The sequence below is a fragment of the Battus philenor genome, unplaced genomic scaffold (genome assembly GCF_028537555.1).
Source record: "Battus philenor isolate CCGP_79_NKW_IND1 unplaced genomic scaffold, ilBatPhil1.0.hap1 SCAF_24, whole genome shotgun sequence".
NCBI lineage: Eukaryota > Metazoa > Arthropoda > Insecta > Lepidoptera > Papilionidae > Battus > Battus philenor.
Genome location: NW_027181687.1, coordinates 1264195 through 1284300, shown reverse-complemented (window position 1 = coordinate 1284300; position 20106 = coordinate 1264195). Strand labels below are relative to the sequence as shown.

General features: G+C 35.8%; 1 protein-coding gene across 1 annotated transcript in view; it reads left to right on the top strand.

Annotated features, from left to right (window-relative positions):
• Positions 1 to 20106, top strand: part of LOC137924583 (nose resistant to fluoxetine protein 6-like) — a 28213-nt gene extending 8107 nt beyond the window's left edge. The window contains exons 3-14 of the mRNA XM_068767980.1: positions 3016 to 3230; positions 4860 to 5071; positions 6800 to 6885; positions 8010 to 8191; positions 8771 to 8919; positions 9782 to 9950; positions 11547 to 11740; positions 12732 to 12885; positions 15285 to 15453; positions 17062 to 17204; positions 19185 to 19294; positions 19938 to 20106. Of these exons, the coding sequence (XP_068624081.1) occupies positions 3016 to 3230; positions 4860 to 5071; positions 6800 to 6885; positions 8010 to 8191; positions 8771 to 8919; positions 9782 to 9950; positions 11547 to 11740; positions 12732 to 12885; positions 15285 to 15453; positions 17062 to 17204; positions 19185 to 19294; positions 19938 to 20031 (1877 nt within the window). The 3' untranslated portion in view covers positions 20032 to 20106. The remainder of the gene's footprint in view (positions 1 to 3015; positions 3231 to 4859; positions 5072 to 6799; positions 6886 to 8009; positions 8192 to 8770; positions 8920 to 9781; positions 9951 to 11546; positions 11741 to 12731; positions 12886 to 15284; positions 15454 to 17061; positions 17205 to 19184; positions 19295 to 19937) is intronic.

Sequence of the window (20106 nt, the reverse complement as noted above, 5' to 3'; positions counted from 1 at the left end):
CTCAGGGCCCCAGAAGCTTGTCTGCGAGCTATGTAACCTGCTATAACTTTTATGACTAACTTTCCAAAAAGTTAATAAAAACTTTAAGTTTTATTATTGCTATTCAAAAATCTTGTGTCTCACTTCTCGTATGCATTTTAATTTTACAATACATCATTTAGTTACAAAAAAAAATCTTCAATTCTTTTTAAAAGTAATGAAAACATTTCAATGTTTTAATATTCTATATTGTACACACTAGAAAATAGATACATAGTTGCATTATAGTAAAGAAAAAATTACAACGGCTGTCTTATCACACGAGGCAATCTCTTACAGACAACCATACGGAAACAGTAGCTATACAGCTAATAACGGGTAGTTATAGTGTACATATAGACAAAACATACATATATATGTATATAGTATATATCAGTGGTGGCCAAGCCCCTTGATAGTTCAAGCCATTGTTCGAAATTTGAAATTTTTCGAGCTGTAATTTAATATGCATTTAAAACCCGAAAATGAATATTTTTTTACAAAAAATATATTTATTGAAATTATATGACAAAAATCCAAAATATGTGTATTGAAGTTAGATATAAAGGCACGCGTATATGACAGCACTTCTAATAATACTTAAGATGCCGGTTAGTTAATTATGATCGGTGTTTGGATTTCGCTAATTTTATGGTGGAATAATAATAGAAATATTTTTTCACACCAATAATTTATTTCGATTCCCCAGAAGCAGATGTTGGTTATATAAATTTAAATATTGAAATAATTCGACAGTCAAAAAATAATCGTTCAAAGATCCGCATGTGGCTTGCGGGCCGCTGTTTGATCACCCCTGTATACAAAAAGTGCGTAACTAATACAATAATAGATAAAAAAAAATCAAACTAACTTGTATACATTGTTTTGTTTTATAGCATAAATTATCAATTACGTACACAATACCAGAGAATTGCGTATTATAAAGATATTGAAAAAAAAACTTTATAAGTTATGTACATAAAAGTTACTACTTATCTTCTTATTGTCAGTAATTTGTAATTACATTGAAATGTTATGCCCTCAAAGTATCTTTGATTACATCGCTGAGAAGCGCACATTTTAAAACAATACATTAATTATTATAATATATATAATAATAATATTAATATTAATACAAACAAAAAGGTTAAAAGGTTAGTATAATTAAAAATAAATAATATTGTATAAAGAAAATAAGGCTTTATTTTCTCTAGTCATTAAACAAATTATTTATTTATAATTACTTCTTTTACTATACATCTCTACTGTTGCCTGAAGGGCATTTTCAGGCTCCGCGGGTATCAGGTGGCAGGGTGTAATGCGCCTAGCGTAAAACCTCTTATGCATCGATGCTCGATTCGCTCCCGTGGAAGCCTCTATTCAGGACGTTACTTTTTACTATTTTACCGTATTGGGAGGGTGTCGAGTTCTTAGATAGCTTCGGTGAAGTAAGAAAAGGACCAATATTTAGCCACTTCCGCACATGCAGTGGTAGTCGTGCAATGAAATGCACCGCCCGCCAGTCTGCTGATAAATGCGTATGCGGCAAACAATGCGAATCACACAACCGCCACCACCAAATTACTCATTTTATTGATTAGCTTCGGTGAAGGTTCCATGAATTGATTAATCTTAGGGGTCCCCACAAAGGGACCTCTGCTTGGGTTGTCACTTATGGATAATACTCGCTTAGTATTCCCGATTGCCGATACAAAGGCGCCTGAGAGAGCCGAAGCTCGGCTTGGTCGATTGCTATACCCTGGCTAATACCACTTAGAAATGCGTTAGCGCTGTTGGAAGTAGCAGAAGAAACTGCAGCAACACTTCTATTTAGTACGATCGAAGGTTTAACGCCTCCTTTGATTTACAATCCGATCTCTTATCAGACTAGACCGGTTTTTTATCGATTATAAATTAAAAAAAGACTTTTATAATGATCATTTAAGACAAGAAAATAACTACATAACAGTCCATTTGCAATAAAACTATAATTAATATAAGCTTTCCTATAAAGATATCTTTCACCTTTAAACTACTACTATTCCTATCGAATCCTATAAGAATCGACGATGTTATAGATATGGTATATATTTTTTAAAAGAATCCCGATTCAAATGGTCGTTAATTAAGTCTAAAAACTTTGTTGACATCACCATCATTATATGCTGATAGACCCCCACTGCATCTTACTGCATCCGCTTTCAGTATCTCCTCGCCAGCCTTAAATGACAAAAAAAACTGAAAAACTAATTTTACCCTAATTTGTATCGTCCCTGTCCCACATGAGGCTGGGGGAACGATAGATCCTCAAAAACATAGGTCATTATTAGAACAGTAAAAGAAAAAACTTCCTAGAAGTGGGCCTACCGATGTCACTTCTACTGGCTGGTGGTCGCCACTTGAGAAACATCCGGACCCGATGGCCATCGGCTGCACATGCGTGTTGCTCCACCCACTGGCACTTAAGAGGAGCACTTCTTCGAGTTGCGTCCGTGAACTTGGTTCTTCTGTATTTATGATTCTTGCAGCAAAACTTTGACCACAGCTGTCAAGGTGGCTTAGCAAAGCGAATTCGAAATAAATACATTTAAAAAAACTTAAATTAAACGGTTTTTTGATATCCATATTGTGGTGGTTGTTGAAAAATATGTACCTAGTCCGCCATATTGAACGGCATCCATCTTGAATTTTAAATTTTGACATAATCATCGTGTTTTACCAGTGTAGCCATTTCATTTGATACCCATATTGAGGAGGTTAAGGAAAAATATGAAATCCGCCATTTTGTATCGGCGGCCATCTTAGATTTATAATGTTATTGATTTTATTATATTGTATTGTCATCTAAATTAAATGTGTGTACCAAATTTCAGATCAATTTGACAACGGGTAGGTGGTTAAATTTCAATTTCTAATTTTGACCCAAATAAACAAATTTCCTACGGGTCGAACTAAATAAAACCGTTAAAAAATAAATATTTGGTTTCATTGTTTCAGTATGGGACAGTACACAGCTGCCCGTTGGGCATCTATACGGCATCAAGTACCACTCCGGCAGCTTCGATCAGTGCTTGAGGGAGAGGGTCGGAGCTGCGAGTCCTCCGTTCCGCACGCAATACTGCTTGGCACAAGTTACTCTAGCCCCCAACATGCCATCGACCTCCTTTTCAAAAGACATTGATCCTTATGCTCCAACAGAGGAATATATACGTGTAAGCTATATTTTTGCATGTACACTGATTATCTATCGGTGTAAACGTAATCATTTGAAATGTAAGACCTCTACTGCTGAATTTAAGCCTGCTGCACATATTCCCAACATGACTGCTTCGAAACTACTCGTTTTTATTTCTTTTATTTTAATTTATTCACACTTAATTGTACACCATAGATAATAACTAAAAAATAAACAATTCATATAGAGGTACAAGAAGTTTTATCGCTCAAGGCGATTTCTACCAGACAACCTTTGAATGGAAATGAGAGATATAAAGGAAAGAGCAGTATATTTATTTATTTTATGTAAAAATGCATTCAAATACGTAAAATACTATATATACATACATATATACAAAATACTGTATATATATATATATGTATAGTAATACGTACACACACATGTGTGTGTGTGTGCGCGCGCGCGCGTTTGTGTGTGAGCGTGTGTGTGTGTAGGGGGGGTGTATTTACGTAGAAGAATGGAGAGTAGAGGTTGGAAGGAGAAAGAACTGTACCAGTGACATCGTGATAGCTAGAGGAAGGAAGTTGCGTAATCTTCGCAAGGAGCCTTCAGATGTAAAGTCTTTTCGACTAATATGCTGAATCTGAGGTCCCATGTTAGTACTCTGTCCAAGTACAACTCAAGACTTTTAAAATTATCTCCTTTTGTATACTGGTAATAAATCTTTACCATTTACAACAGTTATATCAGGTTCTGAAGACATTATCATATCATCTTTCCTTGTCGAATTTCGATGATCTTTGGTCACGTAAGATAGCAATATGGTGAGACTTCTTTGTCGGAATAAAATGTGTGATCAAGATCCAAAAGACACTTTTCTTTTTAAATGCTGACCATGTATGATGAGATCCAAATGCAGGAAACTTTAAAAAGGCTGTATCATTTATACTCATTGCCACAAATGCTTTACGAAGAAGTGAAATATGAGAACATACTGATTGCACATGTCAGAGGGCATTAGGAAGGCCTATATAGAAACAGAGGTATAAGTTGTCGGCATTGCATCTAAAATCTGATAACTGAAGTAGATCGCAGGAAATTGCTACATGCGGACAGCACAAGACAGATTATCGTGGCGATCTTTGAAGAATGGAAGGAGAAGAACTAGATTAAACTTCCTAAAAGCAGTAACATTGATCGTGATAGCAGATAGGGTAGTAAACTCTTGGACTGAAGGCATCTAATGGAGCGAAGAGGTATAATTTGCTTCCCTTCCAGGTGTACTCACTACCACAGAACAGAGGCAGTAAATAGATGGATAGGGAGAATTGAAGATCACACTTGGTGAAAGGTAGCAATATGATATAAAGTAAAAATTGGAATGCAAAAATTAATGTAAAAACAAAAATGTAAAAAAGTTGTATTCTGGAGGTAAAGGCGGAGTAAGGATGGAAGATAAAGTATTAAAAGGAATAATAAATTATGTGACGAATAAAAGAAACAAATGTGGAGGATATTCAGGAGGACTAAAGATTAGAATTAAATTAGCCCCCTTGAAGGGGACCATAAAGGAAGGTAGCAATAGGTTAATGTAGACTGATAATGATGGTGATAATAATAGCAATATTTCTCTAATAAAAATATTTTTTTCTTTTGATGGCAGTCGTCGACTGTACTGGCCAAGCGCTTCGACGAACTATTCTGGGGCGTGTGTGTGCCTCACAGCTGCCAGGCGACTTCTGTGCAGAAGTTCGTGCGTAGTCTACTTAAGCCAACCCACCTGGGAGGATTTCAACACCCCGCAGAAGTATCCATCGAGAGCTGTGAAACAGCTGGGGACTCGAAGCGCCAAGTCAATGGATTCCACATCTTTCTGTAAGAATCTTTTACGCATTATCGTCATGTCAGCTAATAGACGTCTCCTACAAGACAGATTTCCCTAAACCCTAAACATCTCAACGATAGCCGTCTTTCCGCGATATGTCGTCAGTCTCCCTAGTGGGGTTTTTACCCACACCGTGTCCTCCATCACGTTAAAGCCACTAGATTAGTTAAGAATCTATCCTTATCGTTATGTTATTGTAATTGGCAAAACCAGGGGTGAGCAACCTTTTTAGTCAATGGGCCTATTTAAATTTTTAAATTGTTTGGCGAGCCAACATTAGAATAAGAGAATGTAAAAAAAAATTACGCTTACACGTCGCGTTCTTATTGCATTTTTAAACAAGTCGCCGTGCGAGTAACTCGACACAAACTCTTTCGATTTAGTATGTACTACCATTTTAATTGAATCAATTTTATAAGAATGTATTCATTAGGGAAAGTCGATAGAATATTTATTTTGTATACTGGTAATAAATCTTTACCATTTACACCAGTGATATCACTTTCTGAAGACATTATCATATCATCTTTCCATGTCGAATTTCGATGATCTTTGGTCGCGTAAGACAGCACTATGGTGAAACTTCTTTGCCGGAGTTAAGTGTGTGATCAAGATTCAAAAGACACTTTTCTATGTGAACGTTGACCATGATCAAATCCAAATGCAGGAAACTTTAAAGAAGCAGTACCATTGACGCTCATCGCCACAATTAAAAGTCGATAGAATATTTTAAATTTTAGAAATGCTTGGAGAGTCGCATTAACATGTTTAAAGGGGTACAAGCGGCCTACGGGGCGCGTATTTCTCTCATTTCGTTTCATAACAAAGGTACGTATTTTGGCAACCGGCTGAAATTTACTTGGACATTCTCGAGGAAAAGGTCTTTTCACTACATTGTTACTACATGAATAATAGTGTAAAGCGACCATAGAGCTCCCGGCGATCATGCCGGAAATCAACCCTTTGAAGTACCCTTGTTTAGTGGCGTCTTTAACCATTAGACTGTTATATATTTCTGTGGAATTATTTCTAAGTTCAATAGGTCCTGGATATATTAATAACACGAAATCCGAAGTAGAAGTTTGTATATTCGATTGTATACCGAAAACAATGTTCAACCAATAAAAACGTCAGTCAATCACAAGTCAAGAAATATGTTAGAGCAGAGTTCCCCAAACTTTTTTGTGTGTGTTTCCGTGTTGGGTAGACCCCCTACTTACCTGATATTGATTTCCTGTAAATTTCTAACTGTAGTGAAGTTTAGTGTTAAAAACTTAAAGTAAAAACACATGTTAATTAATACATTTATTAATTGAATTTAAATTAAAACTACTCAAAATAAAATTTTGTATCTGTTATGTAATATATACGTAACATATTAATATTTTTTACTCCATTGGTACTTTTATAAATAATGTAAATGTTTTGATATTATAAGATAGTATGGTGTAAGTAAATAGGTACTACCAGTGTATGTGTTGAGATCCACTATCGTGGACCCCCATTTTCGTTTCATGGACCCCCAAATTTTTTTTCGCTGACGTAGACCCCTTGCAGGTTGTCATAGACCCCTAGGGGTCGATATAGATCACTTTGGGAATCACTGTGTTAGAGGGATCTCTTTTGCCCTAATTATATTTCCGTGGAATTCCCCTTTTTGATGCATCGCTGACGATGATGTTATGTAGCTCATACATCATAATAAATTGTGTTTTTAGATTTGCGGCGACTTTTATGGCTGTGGTCGTGTTATTAAGTACAAAATACGTTTCGACACAGAAAAATGCACATTCACATTCCTTTGGTAAGTAAACTGTTTCGTGTTTTCTCTGATGAAGCAGTCGCTTTCTTATACAGAACGTAAACTTTATGATATCAATACTTTATATTTAGAAATATGACCGATGCACCGCTATATACCTCGTTGTGACATTTTCTGATTATCCAACCCGTCGATTATATTCCATATTGTGCTTATAAATTAAATCCTTACGCTTATTAATTGAATATACTTCGGAGCATAAGGAAGGCAGATTAATTTTTCCCTAGGTTGGTGGGACTGTCATTACACATTTGACATTGGACATTGGACGTTTGCCATTGGACATTGGACATTGGACATTGGACACTGGACATTGGACATTGGACATTGGACTTTGGACATTAGACACTGGACATTGGATATTGGACATTGGACTCTGGACATTGGAAATGTCCAATGGGACATTAGACACTGGACATTGGACATTGAACACTGGACATTGGACTTTGGACATTAGACACTGGACATTGGACATTGGACTCTGGACATTGGAAATGTCCAATGGGACATTAGACACTGGACATTGGACATTGAACACTGGACATTGGACATTGGACATTGGACTCTGGATATTAGCCATTGGACACTGGACACTGGACTTTAGACATTTTCCAAGCATTTGTTAATCAAAAATTAAAATATCATTTGACTCAGTCCAAACCATTTTTAAGGACTTTATTTGTCAAACGCATCATCATCTCGATTTGTGGAAAATTACTAAATTTTGTGGTAAAAAAGCGTCAAAAACTAGACTCGTACCGTTTCACAATCACGATATTAATTCGATTCTCCTGATTTAGCTCCGTGTGAGTTCAGACTATTCAGCAAACTCAAAAAGCGATAAAAACCAAATCGACGAAAGCTTTAAAGGCTAGACTAGAAAAAGACTATTCCGACTGTTTCAAGGACTGGAAAAAACGTTGGTATGTTTTATCGAACAGCGATGAAATTGATTTGGACGAATAAATAGAAAATTTACATTCTATAAACAAATTTACCTTACTTTTTGATCACAATATTATGTACTTTATATCATGTTATTAATTCATATGACCCAATAGCATAATTAGTTAATAGAGCTATAGTGACAAACATGTTTATTACAGCGACGAACGTCGTCAAATGTTTCTGTTTAAAACGTAACGTAAATGACTTGGTGGAGATTCGCGAGAATGACCTGAACAGCCTTCACGGCATCAGATGCCTGTCGTCTTTTGGGATTGTCCTCGTACACATAATTATCTACCCAATGGTATCAGCAGTGGGAAACGCCCTGGACTATGAAGATGTAAGCTTCAACTATTTCTTCCACTTTACAATCATATACACACGAACCATAATTAATAATAAATTGGTTATATATTTCATTCATATTAAGTACATATGTACTAAGCTAATACCGAAGATACTAATAACTATATTAATAAATACTAATAATAGGGTGATAGTCACATCGAATCCAGGTAGATAAAATACGGCAACTAAGTAAAGTCATAATTGTTATGCTAACATAAATAAACTAATTGAAATGGATAAAGAAGAAGTAATAAAAGATACCTGCTATGATAAGGGATTTGGGAGTGTTTACTAAAATATTACTAAAATATTACATATTAAGCTTATGTACAAGCTATGGATCATTAAGTGATGAATTAATTTTTATCACCATTTTAGGCGCAACACGGCATTTGTTAGATAAAGTTCTCCCCGTAGATTTCTAACAAAACCGACTTGACGCTGCATTCAGCGTCTTCCGACTACTTTAAACTATAATAATTAACTAAATATACTTAGTAATGGTAAAATAGCATGATTGTAGAGCTACAATAGAAAAACAGAATTTTTCTTTACTTTTTGCATGTACCAGCACTTCGTGATATACAAGCCATTCGTTGAAATACTTCTGATGTTCGTTGATACGTTCTTCGTCATGTCGGGGATCCTGTTCATGAGGAACGTAAAGAACGATGGCTCAGCCGGGAATCTTATACGACTTGTGATAAAGAGATACTTCAGGTGAGTTACTTAGATGGTTTCTTTGCGAAATGGTTTTAGGGAAAAATCCAAATTTAAATACAGTATAATGGAAAAGAGTTGAAAAAGGTTTGAAAAGGTGAATGTATATCTTATTCGTCAGCAAAGAGGCCTAAAGCGTTTACTCTATTTCCAGCCAATCTATATAAAGCGATTAATCTGAAAAATGCTACATTAATATCTTTCTGTTTGAATGCAACAGGCCAATTACTTTTGGCAGTAAAATATCTCACCGTACTGACTTTCCTCACTCCCTTTTTTTGTGAAATCTATTCTTCTATGGAATAAGCTGCCTTTGGAAATCAGGATGGCAAAAAGCCGTTACAATTTCAAATGGAAACTTCGGGAACATATGCGTCAGAAATTATCAGAATCTTTACAACAGTATTTATTATTATTTATATTTACATTTATCTACGCGAAATATATGTATTATATTATGTGTATATATCATTTATGTATTGTATATAAATATTTATACGAGGTATATATGTAAGTATTGTTATTGTATCATTAGTAGGTATGTTCTATTTTATTATAGTTCAAGCACCTGCCTCGATTATTACCCCTCTGCCTTAAAGTAGACTGGTAGACAACGCCTATGGCGATAAGTCCGCCATTGTACATATTTTTGTATACATAAAGAGTAAATAAAAAAGTCTGCAGCGACAGATTTATTAATACGTAATTGACAACAATTGAACAATACATTTTTAAAGCCTTTACACATAGAACAAAGACCCAATTCAATTCAATGAACATCAGAAATCAAAACCTACATTTTAACAATCGGTAAAGCTATACTTGCAAAAACTGTAAGTAACAATAAATACAATGGTTTCAGATTGATCTGGTGGTATGCAGTTTCTTTGATAACCATTGCATTCATCTTACCGAACGCTGGCTGTGGTCCAATCTGCTCCAGACATTCGAAAGTAGAAAAAAACGCATGCTTTAAAAGCTGGTGGACGGGACTACTACTAGTGGGGAACTACGTTGAGAGCTACAACGTCGTAAGTACAAACATGACAAAGTCCTATGTTACAAAGAACGTATGCTCTAATTTTGCAGTCTGCTACTCTCGTCACTCTAACTTCGATAGTTACTTATGTATCTTTATGTTGCTTATTCATTCTCGTTATTTACAACTCTAACTTTGATATTTCTGCTCGATCTTCAAATATAAGTATTGTAACTTTAAGAGTTACTACTGTTACTTCGAAATTTACTGCTTTATCTTCCAAAAAAATATTCTATTCTTTCTAAGTTTCTTATCTTAATTCGTCATGAAGTACTCTGTCGTCAAGAATCACTATTATATCTTCCAGAGGTACTATTCTAGCTTCGTGTGTAACTCTAACATCCAAAACATCTACTTTATCTTTGTGTGTTACTTCTCTAACTTTGAAATTCCCTACGTATCTTATTATTACTTCTATTATTACTTAACTATTTTTAGTAGTACCTACTCTATTTTCAAGAATACTATTTTATCTTTTTGAGCGACTACTCATACTTTAATAGGTACTTATGTTACTTGGTAAGTTACTTATTTAACTTTGACATTAACTACTTCGAGAATTTCTACTCTTACATCATGCGCCAACACTTCTAACGATAATTAATCCTCGAAAGTTGCTAATCTTTAAGAAATACTACTCTATCTTCTAAAGTTGTTCTAACTTCAAAAATAGTTACTCTATGTTCGTATACTACTTCTCTGACTTAAAAGATACTTAGGTAACTTCGTGAATTTCTTATGTTGTACCGTGATTCACTATGCGTCTAATGTTATTTATCAATCTCGGAGAGTTATTCCTCGATCTTCAAATAAAACAGTATATTTAGAAATTATGACCTATTTCTTTTTATCTATCAAACTGCGGAAGCTACTTTTGTTCCAACGAAATTCATTACTCCATCTTTCTAAAAAGTTACATGGGAAGTTACTTGTTTACTTTTGGGAAATAGTACTCTTTTATCGAATGTTACCAATCTAACTTCCAGAGTTGATATAGCTCTATTAAGCTAATCTTCATAAGTCACTCCTCTAACTTTGAAAATTACTTATGTATCTTCGTGAGTAACTTATCTAAATTCAATATTTACTAGTCTAACTTCTAGCGTTTCTACTCTTATATCCTTAATCACTACTCGTATTTCTAATATTACATAGCTAATATTGGTAATTTGTACTCTATGTTCTCGAAGTATTAGTCTATGTTCGTAAGTTTCTCTAACTTCGACAGGAGCTACTCAGTCATTCTAAGTCACAACTCTAACTTTAGAAACTACTGCTTTAGTTTCGTATCAAACTACTATCTCCCTGAGTCAAATTTTTATCTCAACGCTGCTTATATAAATACGTCTAAAATTTAAAAGGCTAAATCACTGAGATTTTCTTTCAAAGTGAATACCTTCCAATTCAAATAGTTTGGTTATAGATGTAACAACGTTAGAGGAGTAAATTGATCATTTGCTATTCAATCAACAAATCAAGTATTACAGAAATAATAAATATCGTAATTATTTACAGTTCTAAATGGATTTTTGTGACAATACACAACCGCCCCATTTATGAGATTGCTTAATTATCTTATAATTTTCAGTGCAATATCGTTGTGTGGTATATCTTCTGCGACTTTCATCTGACGATCGTCAGTGCGATTTTGTATTGGATACATCAGAGAAACCGACGTCTAGCGATAAGTTGTTTCGCGATCCTCGCTTTACTCCTCTTGATTCTACCTGGCCGGGTTGTATACAATGACTTGGAGGGTTCAAAACTTCCAATTGATTTTCGGTAAGTTTATTATACTAGTAACGTATGTATGGTTATTGAGACGGAAATGTTTTTAAGTGGCGACAAAGAGCCCATAGACACAGCGACAATACGACTAGTAGTACTAGATGAACCGACATCTTAGTTTAAATAGTTAGATGCAAGCAACACAAAATAACCTATCGTGGCTATCTTTGGGGGTAACCTATGCATTTCAGTGGGCGTCTATCATCTGATACGGTGATGATGATAATACTAATATATACTCTAGTGATTCCCAAAGTGGTCTATATCGACCCTAAGGGTCTATGACAACCTGCAATGGGTTTACGTCAGCCGAAAAAAAAATTTGGGGTCTATGAAATAAAAATGGGGGTCCCACGATAGTGCTATTTATTTCTTAGTAATTCATTATTAAAGCATCAAGTTCATCCTTCTCACTAAAAATATTGACTTATTGCCTATGTTATTTTGTTTATAGTTTATTTTATTTTTATTTAATGTTACGTATATTTTACATAACAGATACAAAATTTTATTTTGAGTAGTTTTAATTTAAATTCAATTAATAAATATATAAATTAACGTGTGTTTTTACTTTTAGTTTTTAACACTAAACTTCACTACAGTTAAAAGTTTACAGGAAATCAATATTAGGTAAGTAGGGGTAACCCAACACGGAAAAACGTGGTAAGGGGTCTACAACACAAAAAAGTTTAGGTAACTCTGATATACTCGGATGGGCAGCGTTTAGTTACGAAACATCTTTACGTTCAAAATTTCACGATGTACGTCTAACGTTTTTGATAAGTGTGTTACCGATGATGACTCATGAATCTAAGACGCGATCACTTAGAATGGACCTTATGTGGTGAGGCAGACACCGAGAAGCAATGAAAACGAGGCGTGGAACTCTGAAGACGTATTCGACAAACTTTCCAGAAAATTCCAGATGCTTCTTGATGGCTACTAAGCAAGAAGGAGCAATAATTATTTTTATTATTTATTACAGTGTATGGGATAATATTAGAACTAGCTACGACAAACCTTCGTTCCTATTGCTATATATGAACACACATCACAGAGCCACACCTTATCTAGTTGGATTGGCGGTCGGCTATATAATGACCGAATATGGTATACAAGCATTTAATGCTTATTTTAAGGTAATTTTCTGTGTTTTTTGTAAATACTTGACCGGCTCCTTGTTCGGTCACATGTCTTTTGAAACTGTGTATGTATTAACACGTTCACTGCGGCTTGAGGTCGATTCAGCCTCATGGTAGACTTTGCACTGGTGCGGCGCGTAAAACTCGTGTTTTCTCTCTAGTGCGGCGGCTGTTTACACTCAACCGTATGAGGTATGACAAAGACAAATATAGCTTTCTTTATATCTGCGAAGCATTGACTCAATATTGTAAAAAAAATATTGATGAACATGAGGCAGAAAAGGCCTCAACCGCACTACTAGGAAGTTCAGCTTGAGGCTGATTCGACCTCAGCCGCACCAGCTGAAAGTTCTTCAAAATTGGGCCCGCAGTGAACGTGTTAACTCCGTGATTATTTAAGTGTTTGTGGAGACATAGCATATGACTGCGTGTTATCTATTGCTTTCGATGATATCACACGGATGCCTGGTGCTACCGCGTGCCGTAATCATTCACTATCTGGGCAAAATAACTTCTATGAAGTTGACCTCATTAGTTACGCGGTCAAACCTTATTCATTTCTTTTTTACTGTGTATTAATATAGTATTGAATAATTTCTTTATCTTTTATTAATCATTACCGCATATTCACTAATATTAATTGTTCACAATAATTAGGTAGAGAAATTAGATGCGAAAGATCGACCTGTGCTCTCTCATTTTTTACGTATTCAAAATTTACTAACTTATTTGTATGTAGAACAAATTAATAGTAAAACATGTTTAGTGATACACCTCAAGAAATAAGATATGGGTCTTAATACAGTACTCAATTTCACTGCTAACATGTTGATGAACCTAGCTTTTGTTTTTTCCTTCGCCTTTAAGTTGCAGTGGTGGTACAACTGACAGAAATTTGCAATTTGCATACACTGTAAAAATACTAGTATATATATATATGTGTGTGTGTGTGTATGTATGTATATATATATGTATATAACTAAAAATGAAATCCAGGAGGTTTGTTATATACCTTTTTTTGGTTGGGGGGGGGAATCTTCTAGATGTTCAAGATGCCCTGCCTCTGGGGGGATGTCCGGGTATGTGGGATCCCGGTGATCATTGCGGTTTGTCTCGGTCAGGGATCGCCACGCAGTCTTCCCTCGCGCTGTGCTATTTTAGATAGCCCGTCCCGGGGTATGCGTGTATGGTTCACGCTACCCTCCAGAACCCTCGTGGTGCTATCACGATGGTTCGAGACCACATCGAACCATCGTCCGCCTCAGTCGCCGAATCTAGTGGGAGTTTAGGGACCCCACCCCTAACTCCCGCAACTCTATTTTGTTATATACCTTTCTCAAGCGTACATAAAATACGAAGATCTTTTGTGATCGGTACAACACTCATTTGTAATATATCTGAGTTTAAAAAGATTATATATATAGATAACAAAATCTTATAAAAGATTGTTTAAATGAAATTGCGCCTTTGAATAAATTAAAAAAACCCTTGCGTACCTCTCCTTGTTGGTTGCGAGCTCAAACTGATTTTATGTATTTTTTCGATGATTTCTCGCTCAAGAGACCACTAGTACTACGATTTTAAAGGCTTTAGTTTAAATATAATGATATTACAGTCTTCCGTTTTTGGGAACGTCTCATTCGTTCTCTGTCTCGAGTGAACAGTGATGATTTTTTGCTAAATAATTTATTTATTTATTTATTGTTTTATTTCCTCACTCTTCTTATATCCTCTCAACATCTTTCACTCCTCCTTTTTTTTCTATCACGTTATATATCTTTCTCTACACATCATTTCTTTTCAATATAGTTATATTCCTGGATATTATTTCTTAAAGTTTTATGTAGAGTTATTAACTTTATTATTTTCTGTTTACACTGACAGTAGAGTTTAATAAAAACAAAACTGTAAATAGAAATACACCTATCCCCCGATTTACACGGTACTTGTTTTACACGGTTTTCCAAAAAAGTTTTTTTTTATTTTAATAATCGATTTTACATCGAATCGGCACAAATAACTTCGAGTGATGAAAGTGAATTCGAACCTACGATTCCGAAAAAAAAAATGAGAGTAATTAAAGGATAATAAAACACCTTTGGTTTTATTTTTTGTTCTTCTGTTTAATGTATTGTAATTAAATAAAAAAAAACAGTGTTTCCGTAATATATTAAATATTTTAACTTGTCAATGCATTTTATTTTTATTTCTGTTGAAAAAAATCACAACTGTTATGTAGCAAAATTATGCATTTTCTGCAAGTTTTTCGATTTACACGGTTTTGACTTGAAATTTTTTAATTTTCGATTTACACGTTTTTCTCTGGAACGTATCTACCGTGTAAATCGGGGGATAGGTGTACTATAAATATAACATGTATTATTTTTATTTTACAGAAACGTTTTGTTATTGCTCTAGTAACATCGATAGCTTTTTTTGCGATATCGCTTTCCTTCATACCTGTAGACAAGAGTTTGATATTCGCGCTGTTTTTGGTGACGTCTAGACTCGTATGGGCCGGTATGTTCTGTGCATTGATCGTCGCATGCGAGAGTGGACGGTTACGTAAGTACATGTTAATAATTGTTTAATTGAAAATTGAATTTGAAAACGAAATTGCTCTACAAAAAAAATTTTACATTGTTTTTAAAATACATTTTCTATTCTGATCTCAATGTCAACCAGAGATCAGTGGAGAGGGCTTGGAGTTAGTCGAGATAGAATCGTACCGAAGCTACCGACGTAGACCAAAAAATTAGTCATCTGAAGTAGCAGTAGACAGGGCAAGTCGCTCATGCAGCCCACTGCCGTTGAGTTCGTCAAGGTATATTAACCGACGAAATAACCAAGATCGCCGAAACACACTGGATGCGGGGATTATAACACCGATAATTTCAGCGATGTTTGGAGGAAACCTATGCTTATTGCCTTAATAAATGGCGTAATATCCACTTTCAATCATCTGATTCGTCATACCTTATTGTGGTGCAGAAGATATCCACTGTGATTTCTAGTTTGATCTATCTCATGCATCATCTTTACTTCTTATTCGTATGCTCTTGTTTTTTTTTTATGGCCCCCGTTATTGGGAGCCTCTCGTACCCCCTGTCTGGTGTGGGACAGGGACTTTTTATTTACATTTATTTAATTTTTTCACATACATTGCTTTTATTTTCTTTCTCTTCTTTCATACTTCATATTGTCTTTCGTTCATTTCTTTCTTTCCACAACTCCACTGTTTTTCCCTTTTGCTCTGTATCGCCTTTCATTCGTTCCTCATTACTTTTACATTTTCTTATTGTATGCTCTTGTTAGAGCAGTTATAATCATAGAGATTTTTATTTAAGATACTGTCTCTTGGAGTTGAAAGTAAAACTCAAGTACAGACACAGGCTGAATTTTAGTCTATACTCGATTGGTGTTGGACTCTGTTAGCTGTTCTGGTTTTTGTATCTTCGGACTCAGAGAACGCGGATTCTAAATTCGCAAGCTAATAATTTTTTTTATTAAAAAAATCTGAATTTTATTTTCCGAGGTCCAGTATTTATACAAAACTATAAAGCTAAGTTAACCAATTATGCAACTAACTTTACTTAGACAACCAATCACATTCCACATTTATCAACCAATCACACGTGTCGTTTGTGTGAGTGCGACAGGAGATGTCTGCGATAGAGAAAGGTGTATACGGTATATTTAAATATGCTGCTCGAAGCACCTTTTTATATTAATCATCATTATCGTCATTACTTCAGCTAGAGGAAGTCCTCCGCTAGACTGGCCTCCTTCACAGATTGGTTCGAAGCGGCCTGCATCCAGTGCCTTTCGATCACTTTAACTAAATGTTCTGTCTACCTTGTTCAACATCATATCCTTGTTGATATGTGGTCTTGACTCTAGAATCTTTAGGTCTCAGTGGCCATCTATCCTGCCAACTGTCACTTTATCTTGCCAATCCGCTGGACTAAATCAGTTACTTTTATTCATCTTCGGAAGTAAATAAGACCAGAAGTAATATTAAACATATTTATTTACCTTAGTTAAATATTTAATACAGTTACTGAACTGGACATAACATTTAGTAAGTGAGAAACAAATCAATAGATGGCGCTGTATGTTGCAGTATAAAGATCAAAAATATCAACCTTATTACATAACAGGTTTTGTTTGCAGCGCACGTCAAAAAGCTCCTCGCCTGGTCTGGGTTCGCTATGCTCGGCAAGCTCACGTATGGTATCTACATTGTCCATTCCATCACCATCTCCTATACGTACCTGTCTGCCAGAACTCCGTCCTACTATAGCGGCTACGTCTTAGTAAGTCAATATTGTATTACTTGAACAAAAGTAAGTTTTTATTTTACCTACATTATCAGTCGCACGAGCATCTGTCGTATACATAAAGCTCTACTGTGAGTCGATCTAGGAAGTAAATACTCAAATCCATAGCGGACAGTTTTTTATTTAACCAATTTTAAGCAAAAACTTCGTCATATAATTCACACAGCTTATCTTTAGGAATTAAAACTGCTCATGTAATACTGGGTGTATTGCTTGTCTTTCAGAATTCATCCAGGTAATGTAATTCACCCAGCTTCTCTTTCAGAATTCACCCAGCCGATGTAATTCACACAGCTTGTCTTTCAGAATTCATCCAGCTAATGTAATTCACCCAGCTTGTCTTTCATAATTCACCCAGCTAATGTAATTCACCCAGCTTGTCTTTCAGAATTCATCCAGCTAATGTAATTCACCCAGCTTGTCTCTCAGAATTCACCCAGCTAATCTAATGCACCCAGCTTGTCTTTCAGAATTCATCCAGCTAATGTAATTCACCCAGCTTGTCTTTCATAATTCACCCAGCTAATGTAATTTACACAGCTTGTCTTTCAGAATTCATTCAGCTAATGTAATTTACACAGCTTGTCTTTCAGAAGTCACCCAGCCGATATAATTTATACAACTTTCCTTTTGGGATATTTATCGAGCTATCTATAATAAATGTGTAACTGTCTGTTTGTTTTAAATTAAATCAAATGATAATCACAGTAAATAACCAATAAGCTGCTACCAATAACAAATATCAAAGTACTCGTACTATATCTGTCGTCAGTGTTACTTCAAATTCTTCTCTTTAAGGTGACAGCAAATTGGTTAACAAAACAACTGCGTCATTGAAGGCTGCATCTCAATCATAAGTAGAAATGCAGTTGATTGTTTCTGATCAATTATATTTATTCCATTAAGTTTGTCGTTGCAGCCCATAAATGCCCACTATAAGGTTTAGGCCCTTCCTCAAAGATTTCTATGGAGGGCTATGCCATAATCACCAAGCCTATCAGGGTTGGCAATTGCAGTGTGTTACTGCACACAGAGAACACTACTACCCATCCTCTGGAAACTTATTTGTGAGAAATAGCAATCCTATATAATCACTTCACAAAGTGTGAAATATAATACTGTACCGCAATATCTGAAGACGAAGATCTTTGACCAATATGTGTTGCCGGTGATGACCAACGGATCCGAGACGTGGTCACTTACGACGGACCTCATGAGAAAGCTAAAGGTCACCCAGAGAGTTGGAGTGGTGTTGTGGGAATTTCGCTGCGAGGTCCAATCAGAAACTTAGAAGTAGAACGAAGAAGATCGAGGAATTGCTTGTCTAAAATATCAGTAGGCTGTGCACATCGCTCGTGTAGTCAAAAGGTTCTCGAGTAGCTGGCGACCACGTGCCGGTGGACGCGGTATCGATAGCTAAGGTCGATCTAAGTCGCTAGATGCGGGCAGCGCAGGACCTGTCATCGTGGTGAAATTTAGGAGACGCATATGCCTTGCAGTGGGTATCCATCAGCAGAAACGAAGAAGAAGTACTCCGGGAAACGAACTCACGACCTGCGTTCGCAAGTCTCAGTATTCTACCACTGTTTAGTTCGGTAACAATTTAGTAACTAAGTAAGAAAAGGACAAATATTTAGCTACTTCCGCACATGCATTGGTGGTCGTGCAACAAAGTGCACCGCCCGCCTGATAAATGTGCATGCGGCAAACAATGCGAACTACACAACTACCACCGTTAAATCACTCAACACGTGTTTCATCCTTCCACGGGGCATCTTCAGGAGCTATGTTACACTGATAAGTGCCAAACATAGAGTGCACTCTGTACGGAAGTGGCTAAATATTGGTCCTTTTCTTACTTAGGATGGACTTCAAAATAACGCCTGATTCCATTAAAAATTTAGTCAGTTACTCTGTAGGAGAGATAATTAGTACTATATATTTATTTTATTGCAGACGGAGAAATTCTTGGGGAACTACACACTTGCTACGGTATTGAGTTTGCTCTTCTGTCTGCTCGTTGAAGCGCCTCTAAATAATTTGGTGAAGCTGTTACTAACGCCCCGGTAAGTTGTTAATGAATCTGTCACTCTTGAATCTTCATCACCACCAGAAGATGATGTCGATTCAACACCGAGTTAAATCTAGCGCGTTTAAAATGAAGCAATCGTATCGACCGCACTTTTATAAATTATAACTTATCCGGTGCAATAACAAAAATGTAAACTTTGTACTTTTTATTAATAATGAAACTTTCCATCTGATTATTATTTATAACAAAAATACACGCACACACGCACACGAACACGCACACACACACACACACGCACACACGCACGCACACACGCACACACGCGCGCGCGCACACGCGCACACACGCGCACACACACACACACGCACACACACGCACACATTTTACGAATATCTAATGGGGATATACCATAATCGTCACGCTTGTCAGGCGGGCTTGCGTTGTGCTATTATGGTACTCAGAGGACGCTGTTGTCTATCCTCTTGAATCTTGTTTGTGAGCAGTGGCAATCCTATATAATTAACAAAGAGTAAATTATATAAGACTGTTTTCTGGGAATCTAACACGCGACTAAATCGCAAGTCCGTCACTATACAGCTGGACTACCACTGCTCTAAAACTAAAAATTAACATGTAAATAATATTTAAAACTTTGATACTACGTATGTATTTTTTAGGAAACAAGATAAAGGCATTGAAGGCAGTAATGGCGTTGGAATAAGATACAATAGCACATCCAGTTCATTAATGAATAATAAAAAGGAAGAATAATAAAATGTCCTATTAGAGTAACTTGATATTCTAACTTATATGTAAGTGAAGGTTGATTTGTTATTTATGTTAATA